Source organism: Ovis aries, chromosome X, assembly GCF_016772045.2.
Source record: "Ovis aries strain OAR_USU_Benz2616 breed Rambouillet chromosome X, ARS-UI_Ramb_v3.0, whole genome shotgun sequence".
NCBI lineage: Eukaryota > Metazoa > Chordata > Mammalia > Artiodactyla > Bovidae > Ovis > Ovis aries.
Genome location: NC_056080.1, coordinates 86298647 through 86321478, shown reverse-complemented (window position 1 = coordinate 86321478; position 22832 = coordinate 86298647). Strand labels below are relative to the sequence as shown.

At 48.3% G+C, this 22832-nt stretch overlaps 1 protein-coding gene across 1 annotated transcript; it reads right to left on the bottom strand.

Moving 5' to 3' along the window:
- Positions 1 to 2660: 2660 nt before the first annotated feature.
- Positions 2661 to 21918, bottom strand: IDS (iduronate 2-sulfatase). The gene is made up of 9 exons (XM_027963690.3): positions 21669 to 21918; positions 21117 to 21253; positions 20319 to 20496; positions 17614 to 17702; positions 15746 to 15946; positions 14173 to 14343; positions 11907 to 12033; positions 9912 to 10085; positions 2661 to 7263 (listed from the first exon to the last, which is right to left on the bottom strand). Exons 1-9 carry the CDS (start codon positions 21760 to 21762, stop codon positions 6791 to 6793), a joined length of 1644 nt encoding a protein of 547 aa, XP_027819491.1. The 5' UTR covers positions 21763 to 21918; the 3' UTR covers positions 2661 to 6790.
- Positions 21919 to 22832: the final 914 nt, after the last annotated feature.

Here is a 22832-nt window from a genome sequence, read left to right as displayed (position 1 = left end):
CACAATGAAGACTGCATACACATCTGTGCTTTGTAAACTTCTTGCTGCATGCATATATTCCCTGGTCAGAGTAAACAAGCCAGCAAATAGACCCATGGGACATACTTCACCTGCTTAGGGTCAGCCAGTCCATCCAATCTGTCCTGACCCATTTCGAAAGGGATGATGGATCTTCCAGAGTCCTCACTTTCATCCTCAAAGACCTTCCAATTCTTTACTTAAAGCCATCCACGAGGCCAGGTGGAAAAAGACAAGGCTAGGCTCACCAAGGTACTTTTAAATCAAGGTACTGAGTGGTGACTTTTGCAGCTGGGACCCCAGGATTCCACCCATTTCATTCAAGAAAACAAGTTGGCCCTCCTCTAAGTCATTACTATTGCGTATCTGGTTTCCCTAAACAGAGACCCACCAACTGGCCACCTTGCTTGCTGCCTCCTTCTTTCTGGGAAGTCTCTAACTGCAAGGCAAGCTGGCAGAAGTATCACCACCCAGAATGGTGTTTCTAGAACACTCTGGTGCAACTCACCTCTCTCACCATGAATCCAGCTCCTGCAGCCACTCCATGGCACACCTGGACTGCAGCGCTGAGAGCTGCTGAAGGCCTTATTCATTTAAGGGCAGCAGCAAGCCATCCTGAAGCAGCAGTAAGAATTGCACACACTGATAATGGCAAATTTATGTGATTTATTCATACAATAACTCATGGTGCACTTAAACACATATACAAGGCCACATTTTCAATAGCGTGGAAGAGATTAATTGATAAAACCTGTTAAGTAAATAATGAGTTTTGAATATAAATCACTTGCAAAAGGTTCTTTCCAAAACACTTGAAACAACGATAAATTAGGACAAGGGTTTGGTAAATGGCAGCCTAGGTCCTGCTGCAAACCCTCTCCCCTGCATAAATCCCAGTGCCTGTTGCAGGCAGAAAAAAGCAAAAGCCCTTATTAACTCTTGGCCTTTGTTCACATCCTAACTCTTGCTCTCTGGCCAGTGCCAAGTACACTAGACCTCGTATCTTTGTTTCCCAGGGCTCTGCTCCTCCTGCCCAGGTTGTGCCACGTGATCCTGTGCAGGTACCTCATCCAGAGCCAAGCCAAACCACAACTGTCCTCTCCAGCTTGTACTTGTCTCCCTCGGAGGCCCAGAATCATGGCCTCGAATCCAGAGCCAAGTATGGCCATCATCTGGTGACTAGGGCCATTGGCTCCCAGCCATCTTGGGCAGGAAACTGTTTCAAAGAAAAGCCCTTGAGGGTGGGCTTTGACCACATCAGAGACTCGACAGGGAGGCAGCCTCTGCCCAAGCAAGTGAGTACATGGAAGAGATACCCAAGGAGCTTCGGTAGCACATGGAGGGCAAGTCCCCAAGAGAAGTGAAGGCTCTGAGCATCACAACAGTATGGTGACCCGAGCATCCCTATCAATGACAGCCTTCTCAGCTTCAAGGTCTCTTTCACAGAAGAGAGACTGCACAGGGTGGGAGGGGTAAGGTTGACAGCAGGTTCAACCACAAGGGGCTGTACCTAAGGCCCAAAGAGACGATGAGCAGAGGCCGACATGGGCAGCTGGCTTCCAGCTCAATGTGAGCCCAGGCCAGAATCTGAGACTCAGAGGAGGAGCTATAACCGGTAGGACTTGGGCACTGCGGAAGAAGCTGAGCCTCATTTGGGAATGTGTACACTCTCGTTCTCACAATGAGGTGGGACAGCTTAGACACCTGGCAGGTGTCACTGAAGTTGGCCTGAAGGAGGAGGGCCAGCCCTTTGCTAGGGTCTGGAGAAATCCTGCCTTCTGTAGCTGGCTGAGTCTTATCTCTCAGCATACCCCACCATTTTTAACTGCTTAGAGGTGAGCATGGGCTGGGTATTTGTACACATACGTTCACAGCAGCATTATTTGCAGCAGCCAAAAGGTAGAAACACAAGTGCCCTCAGGGATGAATGGATAAACACAATGCAGTCTATCCATGCCATGGAACAGTATTCAGCCTTAAAAAGGAAGGACATTAAGGCACTTGCTAAGATGTGGGTGGACCTTAAAGATATTCTAAGCGAAAGAAGCCAGGCACAAAATGCAACTAAATGCATGATCTCACTGATATGAGGTTCACAAAGTAATCAAATTCAGAGACAAAAAGTAGAATGGTGGCTACCAGGGGCTGGGGGAGGCAAAGAATGGGGAGTAACTGTTGGATGGGGACAGTTTCATTTTTGCAAGAGGAAGAGTTCTGAGGATGGATGCTGGTAACAGCGGCATAACACTGACTGTCCTTAATCCACAGCGTGTGCACTTAATGTGTGAGATGGTAAATCGGACATTATATACATTTTACTACAGTTTTTTAAAGCATACAGAAGTTGAGAATTTCTGTCAAAAAAAAAAAAAAAAAAAGATTAATGTAGGAAGGGTGGTGCAGTCATGACAACTGTAACCAAGAACTGCTGGCAATGTGAAAAAGCAGGCTAACATTACCTTAGACCAAAACACCTGAACACAGGATTTAATGTGGTAGGTGTCCAGGTGTCGGAGGTGGCTACTGGTCATCCTCACCATTTCCCACGCCTTCCCAATTTTACAAAATGAGCATATATACTCTTCTGATCATGGGATGGAGAGACAGGGTAAATTAAGTATAAAAACCAACCACAAGAAAAGGAGAGGAATATGAATATTTATTAAATCTCTAGATTGGGATGGGTCTCATGTTTAATAGGAAAAGACAAGGAAGAAATCACATAGGAAAAGAGCAATTTGTTTGATTACTTAAGAAAGCAAAACCCGAAATTTAAAGGCAAACTCACATGAGATATACAAATGCCCAACAAATGTACACAGAGAACAATGATCAAGGCCATTAATAAGCAAATAATTCAAAGCTCAAATAGGATTGTACTTTCAGCTATTATTGGGAGGGTGAGTTTTTTTGTTTGTTTTTATGGTCCGTATTATCTTTATGCTTGTTTGCTTTATTTTCAGTTTTACTATCGTAAGGGAGCAGGAAAGGACTAAAATGGAGATGCTTTCGGCAACTTGGCACTTAAGCTCCCATCCTAAGGGATTAATGTGAAACACACAAAAACATTTTATTCACAAAGTTGCTTATCACAACATTATTTACAATGCTGTAAATCTAAAAATTGACTAAATTGCCAATAACTGAAAGAAAGTTTAGGAAATTAAGATAAAACTACACAACACAATATACTACCACCAATATAAAGTATCTGTAATAACCACATAGGAAAATAGGAATATAAAACTGCATGATAAAGGACATGGTATGATTACAACAGTGTAAAAAATTTATACCCCAAAAAGGCAAGATATTTAGTGACTATCTTGGTGTAAAATACTGATGTGTTTTCTCACCTTTTATTACATTTCTGTTCTCCATTTTTTTCTAAAATTAACATATTAATTTTACAATCAGAAAAAAAAACCCTTTTATTAAAGTAAGGTGCCCACAAGATTCTTCAGTGACGTTCATCTCATCCAAGAATGCAGTCGAGAGAGTTCAGAGCCCTCACCCTCTTGGAAGTGGAGGCATAGAAGCAGGCTGAGGCAGATGATTATGTATGGATGGATGGTGAAGGGGGGAGGGAAGAACCTAGGGGCGGGCGGGAGGGAGGGATCGGCAAAGGAGAGTCAGGCACCAGCTCACAGACTGGCCAGCCAAGGAAAGGGGCTTTGTGGAGTCAGGGAAGACTCTGACTGCTCAGCGGAGGTCTGTGTAGACCCAGAAGTAGGCACTAACGGTGTTCTCAAAGGGCAGGATCAAAGAGGGATTTCAGGAAGACACATGGATTTTGAGGGGAGCAGGGAAGGAAAGAGGGGGGGAGGTAAACTACTTGGGAAGGAGGAGGGAAGGGCTGGGGTGATAGCGATGGTGGTGGAGAGGAAGAGATCAGTTGGCAGAGGGAGCTCCCTGCTCTGCATTTATACCAAACACATGTGGCTCCTCGCTGGACAAGCTTTTGCAGGCAAACAGGAGACAATCAGCCCATGGGAGGAACCTGTCAACAGCTAGGCGGATCAAGTCAACCAGTTCAGAGTTAACCTAGGGCAGCTCTGTTCATTTCACTTTCTGCCACATGGAACGGCTGTAGCATCTGTCTGTTACAGTGCCCCAGTGCCCTACCCACACTAGCTCTTGAGCACTTGAAATAGGGCAAGTGCAACAGAAATTCTGCCTTTAAAATGTTGGTTGTAATTTCATTCATTGAAATGTAAAGTCACTGGGGCCTAGTGGCTACTGGTCAGCACACACATGGCAATAGTTCTCAAAGGGCACTCTTTGGAGGAGAAGGGTCAGAAGTGCAGGCTCTCAGGCCCCCGCCCAGACACCCTGAAGCAGAAGCTGCCCCCTCATGTATCTGAGTCTCTGAATTAGGGCCACAAGATTTCTGAAATCACTGGTCTGGGTTTCAAGTAAACTGCATGAAAGACTCCCTGTCTCAAGTGAAATAGGGATTTCTACAAAGAATGACTAGAGAACCATTCATATAATGTGTCCAGTTCAGCAGGATTGGAGAAAAGTTACGTGATGCAACAAATATGTGGTTTCCCTAAGCGTGGTCAAGATAAGGAATGTGGTCGGCTTTGATTTGTGAAAACCAGAGAGCAGCTGCTTGTCTCGATGAATGCTGGAGACGTGCACAAGTGGCTCCACCCTGGCATGAGTGTCAAAAACACAAAAAGCAACCGTCACCTATGAGCTGATTTAGAAGAGCATGCCCCTGTATGTGAAACGCAGCCAAGTTTCTAAAAGGAGACATTTGTAAAGGGAGGCCAAGGAAAGCTAAGACCGAAGGAGAGAAGCAGCATTCTGAGTCTGCGCCCTCACCAAGAAAAGAGAAGACAGAAGCTCTTCTGCAGAGTCAGATCTACATGCAAAATGCCCCCAAGCAGACCCAGCAGTGGCTTTGGCCACCCAGGTGAGAGACAGCCAGAATGCGAGTCACTCTGCTCTTTTCAGCACAGTTCAGCTTACAACTTCAGCAAGAGGACAATTTGGAGATTTTCTGATACTAAAATGTGCTTCAAGAAATAAAGAGAAAAAACGATGAAGTGTACAGATGATAGTCAACCAGGAATTCAAAATAAAAGCTTCGAAATAAAAGCTTTATAACTGTAAAGAAGGAGATAAAGCTAAATACCCTGAAAAGACATCACGAGAAACTGGACTGGATTGTAAAATTCTGCATCGAAGTGATGTGAGCAACAGAGAGGATGGAGAAGGAAAAAGAAAAGGCTGACGGACACCATCCACAAAAGCGGAGGCTTCCAGAAGAAAGATGGGATCAGCAGAGAGGAACAGGGCCCTTCACTCCGCAAGTACAAACTGTTGGCAGAACATGAAGTCACTGAATCAATTAGAAGACTGTTGTGTCACCATATACGCTTCCACTGTAGGCTTAGTAAAAACAAAAATCTGTATTTGAAATTTTACTGATTTGAAGTAATCTTATAATATCTTGCCTTTTTGGTTACAATGTAATACAGTGCAGTAAATTAATTTGCTGTATTTTGGTTCACAAACATTTACCTTTTAAACACCAAAGCAGCACATGTAAAGAATTACAAGAAGTTACTTTGATACAGGACTACACTAATGTTTATTAACAGAGTGCTTCACTCTTCTGATGACTACTGATGACTGATCAACATGTAGTGAACATGACTTGTGAATATTCCATTATTTTTAAGATGACGTAGGCTAAGCTTATTACTACTACCTGCCTTCCCTGGTAACTTTATTTAGTGAATACAGAACTACCATCTGGGGAATTAGAAATCACCTAATATGATATTAATGAATAGCTTTCACAGTTCTCAAAATAATTTAGAATTTACTAAAATTAATGCTATTTGTAATAGCAACTAACAGTGGACTATTTCCTTCCTGCCTCCTGGATAAATACATGTCTGCAACCAACAATCTCCAGAGAAGAAGAATGCTAATGGTTTTGAATGTCTCAATTCAGGGATACAGTTATGCCTTCAACTATTTTCCACTGTGAATAAAGATGTCTTTTAAAGATGGCCGTGGTGATAAAGGGTCATATTACTTGCTAACAAAGTACTGTCTGTGCCAGAAAGTCTCCTAAAATTTTTAACTAAATTTCTCATACATGGCATGCCTCTAGTTTACTTAGCATTATTTATTATTTGATATAGAAATTCCACAGTAATCACCTCATGCATATTTTATTTTTGGATTTGAAGATTTGCAATCTTGGAAAAGTTAGAGCTAGACTTTCAGGTATTGGCATCTAGCATTATTAAGTTTACATTAAAAAAAAACCTAGGGTACATGTTGATATAATATTTTGAGTATATCAGGCTAAATTAGATATATTATTAAATTATAAACAAAAGAACCAGGAATTATAGCGTCAAACCTAATTTGACATGTGGTTACACTTTGAAATGTACTACATTTCACAAATAATTGAAGTATTATATTTCTTGAGTACAGTGCTATGTTCAGTTACTATGCTCTTGATAGCTGAAGCTATGACAATTTCAACTTGCTCACTCTGTGCTTATTCATTCAATAAATAAGCTATGACTGTTACCAAAAGAAAATAAAAAAGAAAGAAAAGGTTCAGCCCAATTGTGACAAAATCAAAAGTTGCGGCTGTTACATATTCTTAGGCCAAATTGCTGATGCAGTTTTAACTCCCTGCCCCTGGGGTTGATTCTGATAGTATGAGTAATCATGAAAAACCAGCTCTAATTCCTTCTCTCACTGGCATTATATATGATCTCTGTGGTTGGCGAACTCAAGGCATGAATGATTGGGGAAGGGTTCCACCCTGGGAATCATTATACACATTGTGATCCTGCAAAGGGTCAGAAGCTACAAAATATAGTTCCCCTGCATGGATGTCTGAAAAATTAGCCAGAAACTCCTGGGGATTGAAGCCCACCCACACAGTATACCTGTAGTCTACCGTGCGTATGGAATAGCCCATGACCTTTATATCTTCTAAGCTCGGCTTGTCAGAATTCCACTGAGGAGAGTCTGCAGGCCGAGGATACTGGCTATAGGCGATCAACTCCCGGGGATTACCATGGACGTGGGGCTCCTCTTCCTCACCACGGCCTTCAAAGAGCTTCAGGAGGTTCCGGCCTTCTCTGCACAGCTCCATGTGAAACGAGGGGATGGGGCAGCGTGGAGGGACACGGAGCCCCGCAAGTCCAGCAAGTGTGGGGAAGAGAGAGAGCAGCTCCACCAGGTCCCCAGTTTGCCGGCCTGAAAGAGGAAGCCATCCCGTGGAGCAGGTTACAGCCCCACATGCTGACTTGTGTTCTTTTACAACATTTATTTTTAGCCCAAGAGCTTTAGGAACAAAACCAATTCAGGTCCTCACCCAACAGCAGGGCAGAACGAAGGTACCCTCAGCTTGCTGGCACTTTTAGAAACGATTTAAATGTAGGACCCACCAGTGTGTTGGTGATTCAGGCAAGGCCCAGACTACTGGGGAAAGTCTGTTGAGGACAGTCTGTTCCCAGCCTCACAGCATCACCCAGTCGATCCCTCCTTTCTGGGTATCTGCATCTTATCCATCTCCCTCTTATTGTTGTAAAATACAAACAACATGAAATTTACCACTGTGACCAGGTTTTTGTGCCCAGGTCAAGGGCACTCAGGACGTTCCCACTGTTGTACAGCCACGCTCACCACCCAGCACAGAACTATCGTCACCTTGCACAGCTGAAACTGTCCCTGTGAAATGACACCTCCAGCTCCTGGCACCACCCTTCTACTATCTGTCTCTGTGTCTACTGCTCTAGGCATCTCACAGACATGGAATCACATAGTGTTTGTCTTTTTGTGCCTGGCTTCTTTCACTTAGCATCATGTCTTCGGAGTCTACCCGGGTCATAGCACACGTCAGTTTCCTTCCCTTTTAAGGCTGGACGATAGCCCACTGAATGGATGTGCCATGTTTTGCTTATCCATTCATTTGTCAATGGACACTTGGGTTGCTCCCACCTTTGGGCTACTAATTATGCTATGAACATTCTTCTACATAGTTTTCTTGGAGTACCTGGCTTCAGTTCTGTGGGATATATACCTAAGAGTGGAACTGCCAAGTCATGCAATCATTCTATGTTTAACTTTTTGAGGACCCACCAAACTTTTACACAGGGACTGAATCATTTCACATTGCCACTGGCAAGGCCTGAGGGCTCCTATTTCTCCACACCCTAGGCAGCGCTGCCATTTTCTGTCTGCTTTGATAAAAGCCATTCTAACAGGTATGAAATGATATCTCATTGTTGTTGATTTATCTTTAAAGGCTAAATCCTGCACTTTACTGTGATTCCTGTTAAAATTTACTGTGACTCTGGGCCATAACTCTAGCCTTTCTGGATCTTTAAGAGTTTGCTTTATATGGCTCAATTTTATTTCCAACACATTGGGTTTGTAAGCAAAATAAAAATAAAGATAAAGAATATTTTTTAGAAGATACCTTTACAATGGTAAGGCCTGTCTAACACAACCACCTTAACCAGATAGTCCAGCCTGACATCACTAATAATGGCACAGGCCACCATGAAGTGTCCCCAGTGGTATACAGGTGGAACGCACAACCTCACAGGGTGCAGCATGTGTCCAAAGGGTTTACCCTGAATCTAGCTCTCAGGAAGCAGTCAGACAAACCCAGACTGCAGAACATTGTACAATATAGCTGCCCTGGATACTTGAAAAACCTGAGTTCAGGGAGATACGAGGGGCCCAGGTGGCAGCCGGCCACTGTAATAACTTTTCACTCAGAGTTGAGACAGGCGTGTAGGAGGCCCCAGAGCAGGGTTCTGAAACCACCTTCTTGGGATTTAACAGGCTCACTGAAGCTGTTAACATCAGGCTCACTGAAGAAAAACTCTAGGGATCAAGGGCACAAGCCAGGAGGTTTTACCAAGAGAAAGTGGCAGTGTGGTGCATGATAGTGGCGGTAAGTGGGAGAAATGGTGTAGACAGATTCTGAATGAAGAGTGGCAGGAGTGCTGAAAGACTGCTCATCGCGCACAGACCATGAGAAAAGATGGGCCACTATCAGCATGGTTTTCTGGCCTGGGCAACCACTGCCATTTCCTGAGAAGGGGAAGAGTGTCAAAGGCTTAAAGTCAAAGGTCAAATATTCAGCTTTGGGCACGTCAGACTGGCTGTTGGAAATCCAAGTCCAAAGATCAAAGAAGATATACAGGCTTGAGAGAAAATTTGAAAAGAAATGGGATGACGGTGCAGCAACATCAATTTATAAGCTGCTCAACACCTCCCCTCTGAAGTTTCAAAAAGGATTCTCAACCTGTCAGAAGATTTCTCCCAGCAAATAAAGGGCTACAGTCATGGTCTTCAAACTGTTTAACATTTTTATCAATGACATGAAAGAAGACAGTGCATGCAGCATACAGAAATCAAAGGTTCGGAAAAAAACTGGGCAGTAGAGAGCAAACTTGGAAAGATCCAGAAAGGCCAGAATGATGGGCTAGAACCAAGAAAAATTTAAACAAGAGCCACTGATGGGACAGACCTGGCGCCACACCAGATGGAGGAGCTGAGGTGGCTATCGTCCCCTTGCAGAGGGCTGAGTCCCAGCCAGAAGGACGCAGGTAATGAACTTCTGCTCACCTGTAATGGGGAAGCCCCTGCCTCCTGCCTTGAGCTCAGAGCCCACACCTTTCACCTCCATGATGGCTCTCCCCATCTTGGGATGGCCCCTGCTCTACCCCTCCCCCTTCCAAGCCCCTCATGGACAGGGGCCACCCTCATCAACTCTGGCGCTGCCGCTCCCCTGCCCTAGGTAGAAAGGCCTGTGCTGGGTGGTGAGGGGGTTTCTGTACCAACAAAAGGCATCCCTGCTGTCAAGTAGCATTACTTCTGCATTTCCATACCTGGCTCTGGCACTTCTGAGATGGAATCAAAAGGGTCGAGGTAAGGGAAAAACTTCTCGCCTTCCACCGGAAGCGGGGCCGTCTTTCCGGGAACATAGAACATCAGAGGTACTCGCGTAGTGACGTCAAAATTACTGTATTTCGCCCATTCTCCATGTTCACCCAGAGCCCATCCTGGTCATAAAAATCAGAGCATGACAGAACATGAATCAGCACCTCACAGCTTGCTCACTTCAGTTAGACACCATTTCATTCCCTGTTGTAAAAGCCAGAGGAAACAAAAACTCAGCATCTAGAAGAAATTCTGCTAGAATTACCACACAGAAAGGTAGGAGGTAGAGTCATTGTGACTCAAATCACACAAGCTCAGGTCTGCACTTGTGAGTGTGTACCACAAAAACAAGATCTGTGACACTGGGGCACAGTTTCTCACATTTAAAAAGACATGCGTTTCTTTTTCAATTTTTACGAAATACCACAGACCAAAGAAAATAACTTCTGGTTGCACATGCTTAATCTTGATTTAAAAACAACTCCTAAGTCTCCTTTAAAATACCTCTTGTAAAAGACAGCTTGAATACCCCAAGTTGGCAATTTCCAATCACTTTGAGTGCCCTTTTTGATATAAAAAATATAAAAGAGAGAGACTGTGCATTAAGTATTTCATATTAAAAAATAAACAAAAATCACGTCAAGTTGCCATGTACAGGTTCAAGAAGGCTTCTGTGGTTCGGATGTAGGCAGTCCCAGGAGGGCCCTTTAGGAAGGGCCATTTGTCATCAAGTGCAACTGCCTCAGAGCAGAAGCTAGCTTCCAGCTGCCTGGCCTTCACAGGGCTGCAGGGGCCAGGGTAGCACTGGAGGAGAAAACTGGGCACTAAGAAGTGGGAATAATCTGATGGCAGATCATTACGGAAACAGTGAAAACTTATGACACCTCCATACTTAACAAAATAGTATGGGTCTTTATAAGGCGTAAGGTAGGCTTGTGAGAAATGACACAGAGAACTGTCTATGACATTAAGTGGAAAAAACAAACCAGGGAGCTAAACAGGACACAAGCACTATTGATCTTGCCATGTTTTACGGCTATACATTATGCTCACACACTCATGACATCGAGTCCCCGGTATATGCATGACTGAAGGATGGATGCCTATCTGTCAGCACCAGTGAGCTCTGGGCAAGTGGGATAAAGGGCAGTGTGCTCTGTGTGCTTCTTTCTCATCACAATGAACACAGGCTATGATCTAAAGTTGTCCCACTTCATATCTGACAATATTAGAGAATTATTTTCCTGTTTCTAAGTAGGACAATGGTAGTACAGTCAAACTTCAAAAGAGCCAAATTTAGTAGAGGTACTGTTTAGAAAACTGAACTCCCTGAGCCTGGCTTCAAAACAATTTGGGGATGGGGGTGTGCGTGAGGATGAGACCAACAAGCCTGCTGTGAGTAGATAACTGAGGCACAGGGACATGGGGAAAGGGGCTCACTGGCCCCAAACACACCCCAGAAAAGAATTCGTTTAAAAAGATATTTTCATTATTGGAACATGTGGGAAACTTCCTTAGAGACCCAGAGTAGGGAGCCCTAGGATCCCAGCAGAGAGGACAGCAGGGGTCAGGTCTGAAGGCCATGTTGGGCTCTGCCAGCATTGTTCTGCACCCTCCTCAGACAAACCAAGAGTCCTCCAACTCTCTTGGTGAGAAATGGGGGCTCCTGCTGAGTTCACCATGAAAGAAAAGTTAGTATGAGGTCCATCCCGCCCACCCACCTCCACCAGCCAAGATATTTCTTTGACTCAAAAGAGGCCTGGCCTCCATGGAGAAAAGTCTTGGGGCTAACAAGGTGGACACAAAAGCAGCCAAGACTGCAGACTCAGGGCACTCCTGATTCACAGAAGAGAATACACACCTATTTCACGCAAGTTAGGGAAGTTTTCACAGACAAGTTCAGATGCTTTGAGTGACTCACCAAGGCCATTCAAAACACTTACCATGATCTGAGGTAAGTGCCACGATCGTGCTGCTGGCCAGCTGAAGGTCGTCCAGAGTACTCAAGAGGCGGCCGACCTGTGTATCCAAATAGGATACACAGGCAAAGTAGCTCTGGCGGATTTTCCGCTGCAGATAAAAATAGTAATGCAAGTGACTACGATTTAATGTGCATGGCATACCCAGATACAGTGCTTGTTTGAGCGCCCCTCCTGAGCCCCAGCCCTTTGGCGCCCTTGGCGACATTTTCAACAAGAACAGAACACTCATTCCCTCCCCATACCCTCGCCTCCACGTGTGTGTGTGCTAAGTTGCTCAGTCGTGTCTGACTCTTTGTGACCCCATGGAATATAACCCTCCAGGCTCCTCTGTCCATAGATTCTCCAGGCAAGAATACTGGAGTGGGTTGCCATTTCCCTTCTCCAGGGGATCTTCCTGACCCAGGGATTGAAACTGCATCTCTTACGTCTCCTGTATTGGCAGGCAGGTTCTTCACCACTAGTGCCTACCACAGCCACAGCCAAATTCCCACTTTTGAGGCAAATCGGCAGATCAGTTTTCACTTTTGGGCACAGATCACACTGGATGGATATGCCTCTTACTATTCTTTTCTGTCTCCTTCACATATCCTTATGAGTCTCAGGAGATGACCATATACACAGAAACTGACCCCTCAGCCTCCCAAACTCTGAAGAGAAGTGAAGTGAGGTCGCTCAGTCGTGTCTGACTCTTTGTGACCCCATGGAGCCCATCAGGCTCCTCAGTCCATGGGATTTTCCAGGCATGAATACTGGAGTGGGTTGCCATTTCCTTCTCCAGGGGATCTTCCCAACCCAGGGATTGAACCCAGGTCTCCCACATTGTAGGCAGACGCTTTACCATCCCAAACTCTGAGAGTCACGCCAAAGATGCCATAAAGCTGTATTCATATCCTGGGCTGCTCTAACAAAGTATGACATACTTGGTGGCTTAAAACAACAGAAACGGATTGTCTCCCAGTTGTGAAGGCCAGAAGTCAAAACTGAACATGTAGGAAGGGCTGGACTCTCTCTGAAGGCTCTAGGAGAAGGATGTTCTAGTTTAGGGTGGTGGCTGCAATCTCTAGGGCTCCAGCCTCCGCCCTAGCCACCCGTGGAGTCCTTCTGCTGTCTCTCTCTTCTCATGAGAACCCCAGTCACAGTGGATGTGGGCCCGGCTTATGGCAGCATGAGCTCACTCATGTCACATTTTCCAAACAAGGTCACAATGTGAAGCCCTGGGGGTCAGGACTGTCACGGATCTTCCTGAGGGATACAACTCAACCCTAAGGGCGGCCATGAGCAGGCCTCTCCTCTGGGCTGTTTGTCACCTGGCAGGAGATCATAGCCACATTCTCTCCAACAAGCTGCCTACAGTGCACCCTCCCCAGACTCTCAGCCCGAGTGGCTCCTGGAGCAGAAACTGCCTGCTGGCCTGACTCTGCCCCTGCCTTTTTCACGGGAAGGAAGGAGATAGTGTTTTCAGTGTCTCCCTGGGCCGCCTGCATCAGTATCCCCATGAAGACTTGTGGGCTGCATGGTGTCCTGGCCCCACTTTGACTCAGAAAGCTCGAAGCTGGGAGTGGAGTCCAAGAACCTGCATTTCCCACAAAGCACACCTGGCGATTCCAACAGGAAGACAGTGTGAAAACACTGTTGTTTGCCTTCCCATGTAGAGGGCCCAGTTGGAGTGTTCATGTGGTAACAGAAGGGCAGGGCCGCATACGGAATATTCCAGAAAGAGTGTCCTCAACATCTGCTTTGCACTTCAGGGAAGGGGGGCTGGCAAGTCAGCACAAGGATTCCAACTCTGGAATTGCTCTACCCCCACATCATGACAAATGGACCCCAGACACAGCAGCTGGACAGCACTGGCCATGTATGTGCCCCACACGCTCTGCACCAAGGGCCCACTCACTAAGCCACCTCCTGACACCAACAGGTGCACGTGTCAGCTTTCCCACAGAGGGGACTCACCAGGACCAGCAAACCCAGAGTTTCAGCTGGCACAGGAGTCGCCAACCACCCTCCACCTGACAGACTGTCACCTGGATTCAACATCATCTCCCATCAGTGAGGGTCACCCAGGCCTCATCTCCACCCTGGGGCCCCAGCCAGGGAGTTCCCAAGTCTCCTGAAAACCCCCTTCTTTGGAATGGGGATGCTGAAGGGGAGATTTCTCGATCCACCCAGGACATCCACCCCCGACCCCTGTGCTCCACAGGATGCCTCACACATAGACACTTGGTACCTGAAAGTCAGCAGGAATTGGGCCATAGGGCACACTGAGATTTAAGGCTTGGACGTCTTCCCGCTGCCTGAGGTCCATCCAGGGGTTGTAAGCCACCAGAGGAAGGCCAGCGGGGACCTGGGGGTCAGGAGCCAGGCTGACATTCTCCAAAGGATACAGCTTCTGAAATTCCTTGGGGGAAAAGCACACAAAGCCACCAGGATATCACTCTTCTGGCAAAGACACATGCTGGACCTCTTCTCTCAATCTGTGATGCACTGACACAGGTGTCTCCCCCCCTGAAAATCACTGTCATGAGACGCCAGTGCTAATGAAATCACTCAACTGGTTTCCTGCAAACCAATCAGCGACAGCTCTCTTCCCTCATAGGGACTGATGCCTTCCTATTTCTGTCACCACCTCCCCTCCAACTAGAAAACATGTGAAGAGGTGTTGCCAGCTCCTCGAACCACTCTCGTGTTCAGACAGTCACTGGAGAGCTCACAGGCTACGATTATAACAGTGAAAGCATACGAGACACAGCAAAGGGGACAGTCTGGGGGACACCAGGAACAGCCCCAGTGCAGTCACACAGGATGTGAGTCATTCCCCCAGCAATAAGTTATTTGACATTTATGCCACACTGCCAGCTGGGAAGCGGAGGCTCATGAAAGCCTCAGGGCCCAAGGCCTTGATGAGGCTGGTCACCCAGGTACCCTCTGCCTGCACAGATCAAAATCCCAGACTTGAGGCAGGAAAGCAGGGGTTTCTGTGGACAGTCCAGGCCTAAGGAGCAACTCGGCAGTTCTGGGAGAGGGGAGAACACTCACTCCTAGGAGCCAGGTTCCCCAAAGCTGGGCCAAGGTCCAACCTCATGAGCAGGCCCAGGGGTAGGCTAACTCCTTCTGCATGGGACCCAGAAGTGAGTCCCTCTCTGGCAAGGGGGCTGACAGGTCCTGCGAGGAAGGCCTGATGCCCTGGGCCAGTCAAAGGCAGACAACCACAGCATCAGAGAGCAGCCTCTGGTCTCCACTCCCATCGCTAATGATGGGCATGCTTTGTGAAAACAAAAGGATGGGCTCCTTAGGCCCGGGGAAAACATGATAGGGAAAACTGAAAAATATTCTGCAAAAGAAGTGACTACATACTCTAAATAATATGCATGTAAGCACAGGATTTGAGGCTCGAACAAGCCATACAGGGCCCTGTGTTTCAAAGCTCGGGGGAAAGGCAGTTACGTTGACTAGGGTTGCATAGCCCCTGGAGGGGTGTCTCAAGGACCATCGCTTACCGCGAGCTAGGGTGGCCAGCTCTACCGCCCTTCTCCATGATGATTTCACCATCCACCACTACACGACTCACTGTATCCAAGGAAAAAACCCTCCAGTGGAGGAAGTAGAAAACCCAGCGTTTCCAACTAGATTACTATCCTAAGTTCACTTCTTACCCTTGACCTCTGAAACCCAGCATCCCACCACTGAGTACACCAGTGTCATCAGGCAGCCCTGGTGACTGGGGACAGCCAGATGTGGCCACTTTTATGATGACCCAGCTATCACAGCTGTGCTGGATCAGCCCTCAGCCAGCTCTTCACCTTGGGGTATCTGAAGGGGATGTGTGGCTTATGGTACCCCACAGCCAGGAAGAAAGGACTGGCCGATGTTTTCATCTTTCCCAACAACTGTATAGCTTGCTCAGTGCTCTGCTTATCAGGCAGGGTGCCCTCAGGCACATCCACCACATCCACGGGGCACAGCAGGTTGGCATGGAGTTCTCCATCCGGTCCCCTACAGGTCTTTCAAAACAAAACATATAAAATCAGCTTTTTAAATGCAAGAAACAGAAGCCATGAGAGTTTCACACAACCAATTCAGCTTTTTCACCTCCAGAACATTAAGTATTAGTCATCCAGACTAGATAGGCACACAGGAAGCAGTACTGAAACACAGAAGTGTTTCTTGTTTTCCAGACAGAGGCCAGAAGTCCACCAGCACTTAGCTTCCTGTTGTATATCTTCTGCCTCTATGTCATAATTAATTAAAGGAAACCCAAGTAAACTAATGATTTAAAAAAAATTAGCTGTCTCCAACTCGAGAAAAAAAGAAATAGACAAAGGACTTGAATACATATTTCCCCAAAGAAGATAGACAGATGGCCAATAATTACATGTAGAGATACTTAATGTCATTAGGGAAATGAAAAAAAAATGTTTTCAATTTCAAAGCCAGACTAAAGCTTCTAAGTGACAGGGCTGCAGTTAACTGGATAAAGTGATAGTCAGTAGAATTTCAAGGTCCTCATGTACATCATGCACAGGATGGAACTGAACCTAATGCTTCATTTCCTAAAGTGGACACATCAGCCACAAGGCCAATTTCAGTTTGGACCATGGTTTCTGCCTCACAAACACGCAGAGGCAGTGGCAGCTGCTGCCATATCTTTCTGGGGAGCATCCTTTCAGAGACCTGCCTTGCCCACGCCGCCCTGCCAGGAAGCCAGCACCTGCCTCTCAGCACCCACTCAGCCGCATTGCTCACATGGTCCCCAGCACCCCTGGGGATGCAGTGCAGTCAGACTCATCGCTTTGAGAATGACATGAGGGATGGCTTCAGGGACCTGGCATTTGTGAGGCCACTAAAAGTAGGGAGATGATCTCAGGGAATAGAAGGCTTGAGATGCAGTCTTCCAACCTCACTCTGTTAACACTCAAGCCACCGGCCAAAGGTCAGAGCCCTCTGGCTTTCACTGTATTCTGAAATGAAAACTGCCACAAATTTAGAAAATTCTTCTGCACCCCACCAATCTCCCCCAATCCACACCCTTCTCCCACATGGTGGCTCTAAAAACCTCCGAGAAACATGTAATTTCTCAGTGCTCTAGCTGGTGTTCTGAATTTCTTAAATGTGAATTTTAGTTGCATTTATACATTGGGGGGTGTTCCATGATGGGTGAACCATCATTAAGTTAGCTTATAGAGTCCTTTTTTTCATAATGCTCTAAAACTTTAAAGTCCCTATCAAAGGTCTCAGCACCAGAACACATCCATTAGGCCCAAGACAGAGAGACAGACAGTTGGAAAGCCTTTCTCCCCATCTGGGCTGAGGCGCTCAGAACACAGGTCTGTCTTCTCCCTTCCATGTCTCAGCATCTCCTCTAACCCTCTGCACAGAGCTTTATCCAGGAACACAAAAGAGCCATTAAATAAGTCATACACATTAGAGCAGAAGCTTCTAGAGCGACACATCCCAGCCAGCTTCTAAAAACTCAGCCACCTCTCCACTGGACCTAATGCTAAAGATCCTAACACTTGTCTCTGTCAATTCATGATCACAAACCAAAGCCACAAAGCTCACCATAGAACCAGCTAGAAAGAACATAGAATACATGCAATAGTTGACTTTAATTTGTTAGACAGAGAACAAGAGGTTCCTCTTCAGAACAGTGCCCCTTTCAGAGCCTCACCTTGGTGTTTTCATACTTTTCAGAGGAGGGATGATAAGGTGGAACAGACCAGCTATATGGAGAATCATCACTATGATTGGAAGATATGCCTTGGGGGGGAAAGGAAAAGTCATTAAATATAGCATAGCGAGTCCCTCAATGCCCTCCCCACCCAAAATGTACACTTTGCACACAACTGGGGAAGGGCCAAACCCTTCTTCTGGCCTCAGTCTCCTTATCTATAAGATCAGGAGCTAGGCCAGATGACAAGAAGTCTCCACAAGAGCTGTCCCTCTAGGCTTCTTCCTGAGCACTGAGCACTGGACCTGGCCCCGATGAGCCCTCGCTGGCACCTCTCCCCACCCAACGAGGAAGGCAGCAGAGGCACGGGCACAACCAGGGATGGCTAGGCCAGGGGAGGTTCCACGAAAGGGGTGCCTTGTTGGATGCCAACCAGACAGGAAGCGAGGGGAATGGGACTTGAACCCCTGCCTTAGGACGTCAGGTCCAGTGCTCGTTCATGACGCAGAAACCCACCCAAGCTCAGTAGTCCACAGTCTATTTGGGAAAACAAAATAACAACATGCAACACCCAGGAAGGACAGCAGGCATCTGGGGAGGAGAAGCACTGTGGAAGTGGGGAGCCCTGGGCACGGAGGGGACATGGGTCCAGGCAGGGGGCGCAGTGAGGGCCCTGGATGGAGGGAGGGAGGGAGGGAAAGCCTGTGTGGCTCAGTGGGGAGGAGGTGAGAGAGGGCAGCATGGGCACACAAGGGGACTGCCATGACGAGCTGGGCAAGGTGGGCCGGAGGCAAAGGGGCAGCAGGCAGAGGGCTTCTCAACACCACAGGCGCCAAGATGTGGCTCAGACCTGCTCCAAACCCCAGCACTGACCTCCGTGCCCATGCAACCTTGGACAAGTGACCTGACCTACCCAGCCTTAGTTTCCTCCCTGGGGAAGTCACACCCATGAGAAAACCCCACCCCCAGCCTGCCAGAGGATCAGGGCGGTAGCCAGGCACTCAGTCAAGGAGGCCAAGTCAGCCTCAGGCAGGCCCCTCCCTGACAGAACCAGTTCTTGAGAACAAAGACCCTCTTGAAAAATGTATCTCCACAAGGGCTGCAGTGCTGCATTTGTCGTCCCCACTAAGACAATTCCATGAGCTCATTCTTGGGAGGAAGGAGGCCCCCCTCCTGAAGCACCATCTCCCCTCCACTGTGTCTCCTTTCCCTGGCTCTCCCTCCAGTGGTGCTCAGGCGAAGATGTCAAGATGGGAGCAGAAAGTTCTAGTGCTGCCAGCCTTTTGGCCACGCAACATGACTCCTGGCAGATCCGCCTTCAAAACAGAGCTTGGGCTCACAATGCACCCACATGCTTCCCTGGGAAGGGAATCAAGGCAGCTGCCACTCCAGCTTCCCAGAGGAAGAATGGGAGGATCAAAGATGATGAAGATTTGCCCGAGGTCAACTGCACAGCTAAGCAGTGGCAGGACTGGGGGCAGGAGGAGAAGGGGACGACAGAGGATGAGATGGTTGGATGGCAGCACCGATTCAATGGACATGAGCTTGAGCAAGCTCCGGGAGTTGGTGATGCACGATGGCTCACGTTGGTGAGCCCTGCGTGCTGCAGTCCATGGGGTCACAAAGATCTGGACCCGACTGGATGAGGGAACAACAACAAAGCAGTGGCAGAGCTGGGACTGGAAGCCAGGGGCCCGCACCCCAGTGCTACTGCTCATCAGCAGTTCACTCTGCCTCCAGAGATGCCCATCCCATGGAAGGCGGAAGTGAGAGAGCCTGAAAACAAGGACTAAACTACTGTTCATGTCTCTGTTACCACCGTGCTGCCATTAAAAACGATGGCGTCAAGAATCACTACGTGGGGAAATGCTTGTGCTTAAAACACTCACAGTATATAACTGTACATACAGGCAAATCTCAAATCAGAAAAATAATGCAGTCATCAAAATACAGCTCTTCTCCATGTGCCACAAGTACAGGTAATTTATACTCTTTAGTTTATACTCAGAGAAGGCAATGGCACCCCACTCCAGTACTCTTGCCTGGAGAATCCCAGAGACAGGGGAGCCTGGTGGGCTGCCGTCTATGGGTTCGCACAGAGTCAGACACGACTGAAGTGACTTAGCAGTAGCAGCAGCAGTAGTTTATACTTTCCTTCTTTTCCACCCAACTTTTTGCAAAATAACCATGAATTACTTCAAGGTAAAAAAAAAAAAAATAAAGTATGTGCTTCATCCTTCTCATTTTGGCATTAAAGAGAGCCAGTTACCCGGTAGTGTTGAAGGTCAGAGACCCTGGTACCAGCCCACTCTCCTCTTTCTGACCTAACTCACAGACAGTAGGCAGACAACCCCCACAAAACTGCAGCCTCTTCACTGGGCAAGTCAACAGAGCTGCCCTTATCTTACTTTACTGCTAGGGAGCCCAGGGTACAGGGGGTCAGGTGCAGAGCTGGACTCACGGGCAGCTGGCCCCCGCTTCCTTCCCCCCATCACCAGTATCCGAAAGGAAGAAAAAGCTCTTCTACCATTTCTCACTTTGGGTGAGAACACAAAGTCAAGGTGAGAAGTGCTAGTTTGGACAAAGACGTCAGTGACTAACAAGCCCAAAAAGGCCTCTACAGAGAGAGCTCCAATCCCAGGAGGCGTCTCCAGTCCCCAGGCACAAAAGAAGAGAGAGCCCAGACTCTGCAGGGCAAGCAGTACCAGGGTGAAAGACTTTTCCAACCGACATGGTCACGTAGCCGTTCTCCTTGAAGTACTGGGGGATGGTGGAGAAGTTTCCAGCGTGCACCCTCCAGTAGGAGTTGAAGTCATACAGGCGGGTAGTGTCTGGTCTCCTCCCAGTGAGGAAGGACACGCGGCTCGGGGCGCACACAGCTTGCTGGTAGGGAGCAGAAGCAGAAGGACACGTCCTCAGAGGAAAACAACGTCTGGCAGCTAAAAGGTAACTAGGCAACCTCCCGGGTCCTCAGCTAACAGCTTGTTGGCTGAGTCATCCAGATCTCAAAGCCAACAAGCTGGATTTGGGCCTTATGCCAGAAAGAAGTCTTTACCGAGAGGAGCGGAAGGCCTTAGCCCCTCCATCCAGCAGATGACTGTGTCCTTCTGCCTGATGGCGTCTCTCAGGGGCCTGGAACAGGCAGGGTCTTGGGGGGCACAGGGGGGAGGACCACCATGGCAGCACCCCCTCCTTCTCAGCACCAGGCAATCTCCAATGTGGGGACCACCATGGCAGCACCCCCTCCTTCTCAGCACCAGGCAATCTCCAATGTGGGGAAGAAAGCTGAGCAGGGCTGGCCTGAGCACAACAGGGCCAGGGCACACCCTCCACCCCAGGAGAAGTACCCCTTGAAGGCAACCAGATGTCTTGCCAGTGGACAACCAGGTTTTCTAAACCACCATTTTCCAGACCATGTTCCTTCCCCTTTAATAAAGAGATGCCATCCCACAACCCTCAGTGCACAGTGGGAGGGGGGCACACCCAGAGGTGCCCAGACATACCTGGGCAAAGGCATTCTGGAAGAGAAGGCTGCGGGAGGCCAGTTGGTCGATGTTTGGGGACCTTATGAGCTTGTTCCCGTAACAGCCCAGCGAGGGGCGTAGATCATCCACGATGATGAGAAGGACATTCAGAGGATCTGCATGGGGGAGGGGCTGCAGTGAGATCACCTGGACTGACACCTAACCCCCACCAGTGGCAGATGCTAGGGTACCAAGAGGCCTAAGGCTGGCACCGAAGCCTTGACAGCCCAGCCAGCCAAGCCAGGGAGAGTGGACGCGGACGCACAGTGGAAGCCCCAGTCCTGGGTGGCAAGGTTAGGCTCTGGCTGTGGCCTCAAGCCTGGATGAGAGAGGGAGGGAAAGAAGGAGAGAAAGAACAGGGAGGGAGGGCAGAAGGGAGGGAGGGCAGAAGGGAGAGGAGAAGCGATGGTCCATACGAGGGAGGGGAGGAAGGATGGACCGGAATGGTAGGAGAGAAGGAGCAAGGGAGTTAAGGAGGAACGTAGCCAGGGGACGAGAGCCGGAGCCGCGCAATGGGGACGAAGGACGCACCTGTGGCGTTGCCTGGCGCCGCGGGTCCGCGGGAGGCACAGACAGCACCCAGGACCAGGCCAAGCCATAGTAGGGAACGACTGGGTGGCGGCATTTCTGCCCCAGAGCATCCGCTCCAGGGCGACGGCGACAGGTTTCGGCAGGGCCGGGCCGCCCCCGCCGCCTGTCCCTCATCGGAAACCCAGGAGAACAGCGAGCCGGTTGTAGCCGCCGCACAAGCCGGACCCGGGGCGAGCGCCAGTACGCCTGCGCGAGATCCGGGCCACAGTGGGCGGAGCCCTGACTCTAGCGCAGCGGCCGCCCCGCCCCGCGGCCCCGCCCACCTGGCCGACTCCTCGCGGGGCGTGGTGGCTCCGCCCACCTGTTCGAGCGTCTCGCGGTGACCTACAGCCCCTGTAAGATAGGAGCACAGTGGCTCTTTCCAGGTGTCCTCAAAGATATCCGTTGCAACCACTGTCCTCAACCAGCAGTTTCCCGCCTCTTTGCCTTTGCTCCTGCAATGCTTTTCACCTAGAAGCCCTTCCCTTCCCTCTTCTGTCTATAAAAGTCATACTTTTCCCTGCAGATCAGCCCGGATGCCATTCTCCTTCCATGGTGTCCTTTGAGAGCCCACCTTGCTCCATCTAAAAGGACTCTTCTCCTATGCATTTGTTCAACACTTATTAAGTACACCAGATATGTATCCCGAGCACTGTTGGTGGCTTGTGAGTTCTAAGTCCCTACCGTGGTGGAGCTTGTGGACAATAAATGACCAAATAATGTGGGGGGGGGGGCATGGGGAGTTTCATGTTATTTTCTATGGGGTGACCAGGCAAAGCCTCAATAGTAAAGTCTCATTTGAACAAAAACAAGGAAGTGAGGGACCATTCATTGTGGAGAGCATGCTGACAGCATGGGCCAATGGCACAGTGGTTGGTGTGGCCGGAGGGGAAACAGGAGATGGGGGCCAGGTAAGAGGTGAGAGAAGTGAAGGTCACAACTCTTTGACGGCAAAAATCATTCAGTGTGTGCCTGGGCTTAGGGTTGAGAAGGATGTCACAATCCTCTCTCTGTCTCTAACTCACCTCTCCCAGTATAAGAACCTAGCAGATTGCCAGGCAGATTGGAGATCTTTTCTTGCATACAATAATCCATACATGTTAGTATTGTTATTGAGGGTTTCCT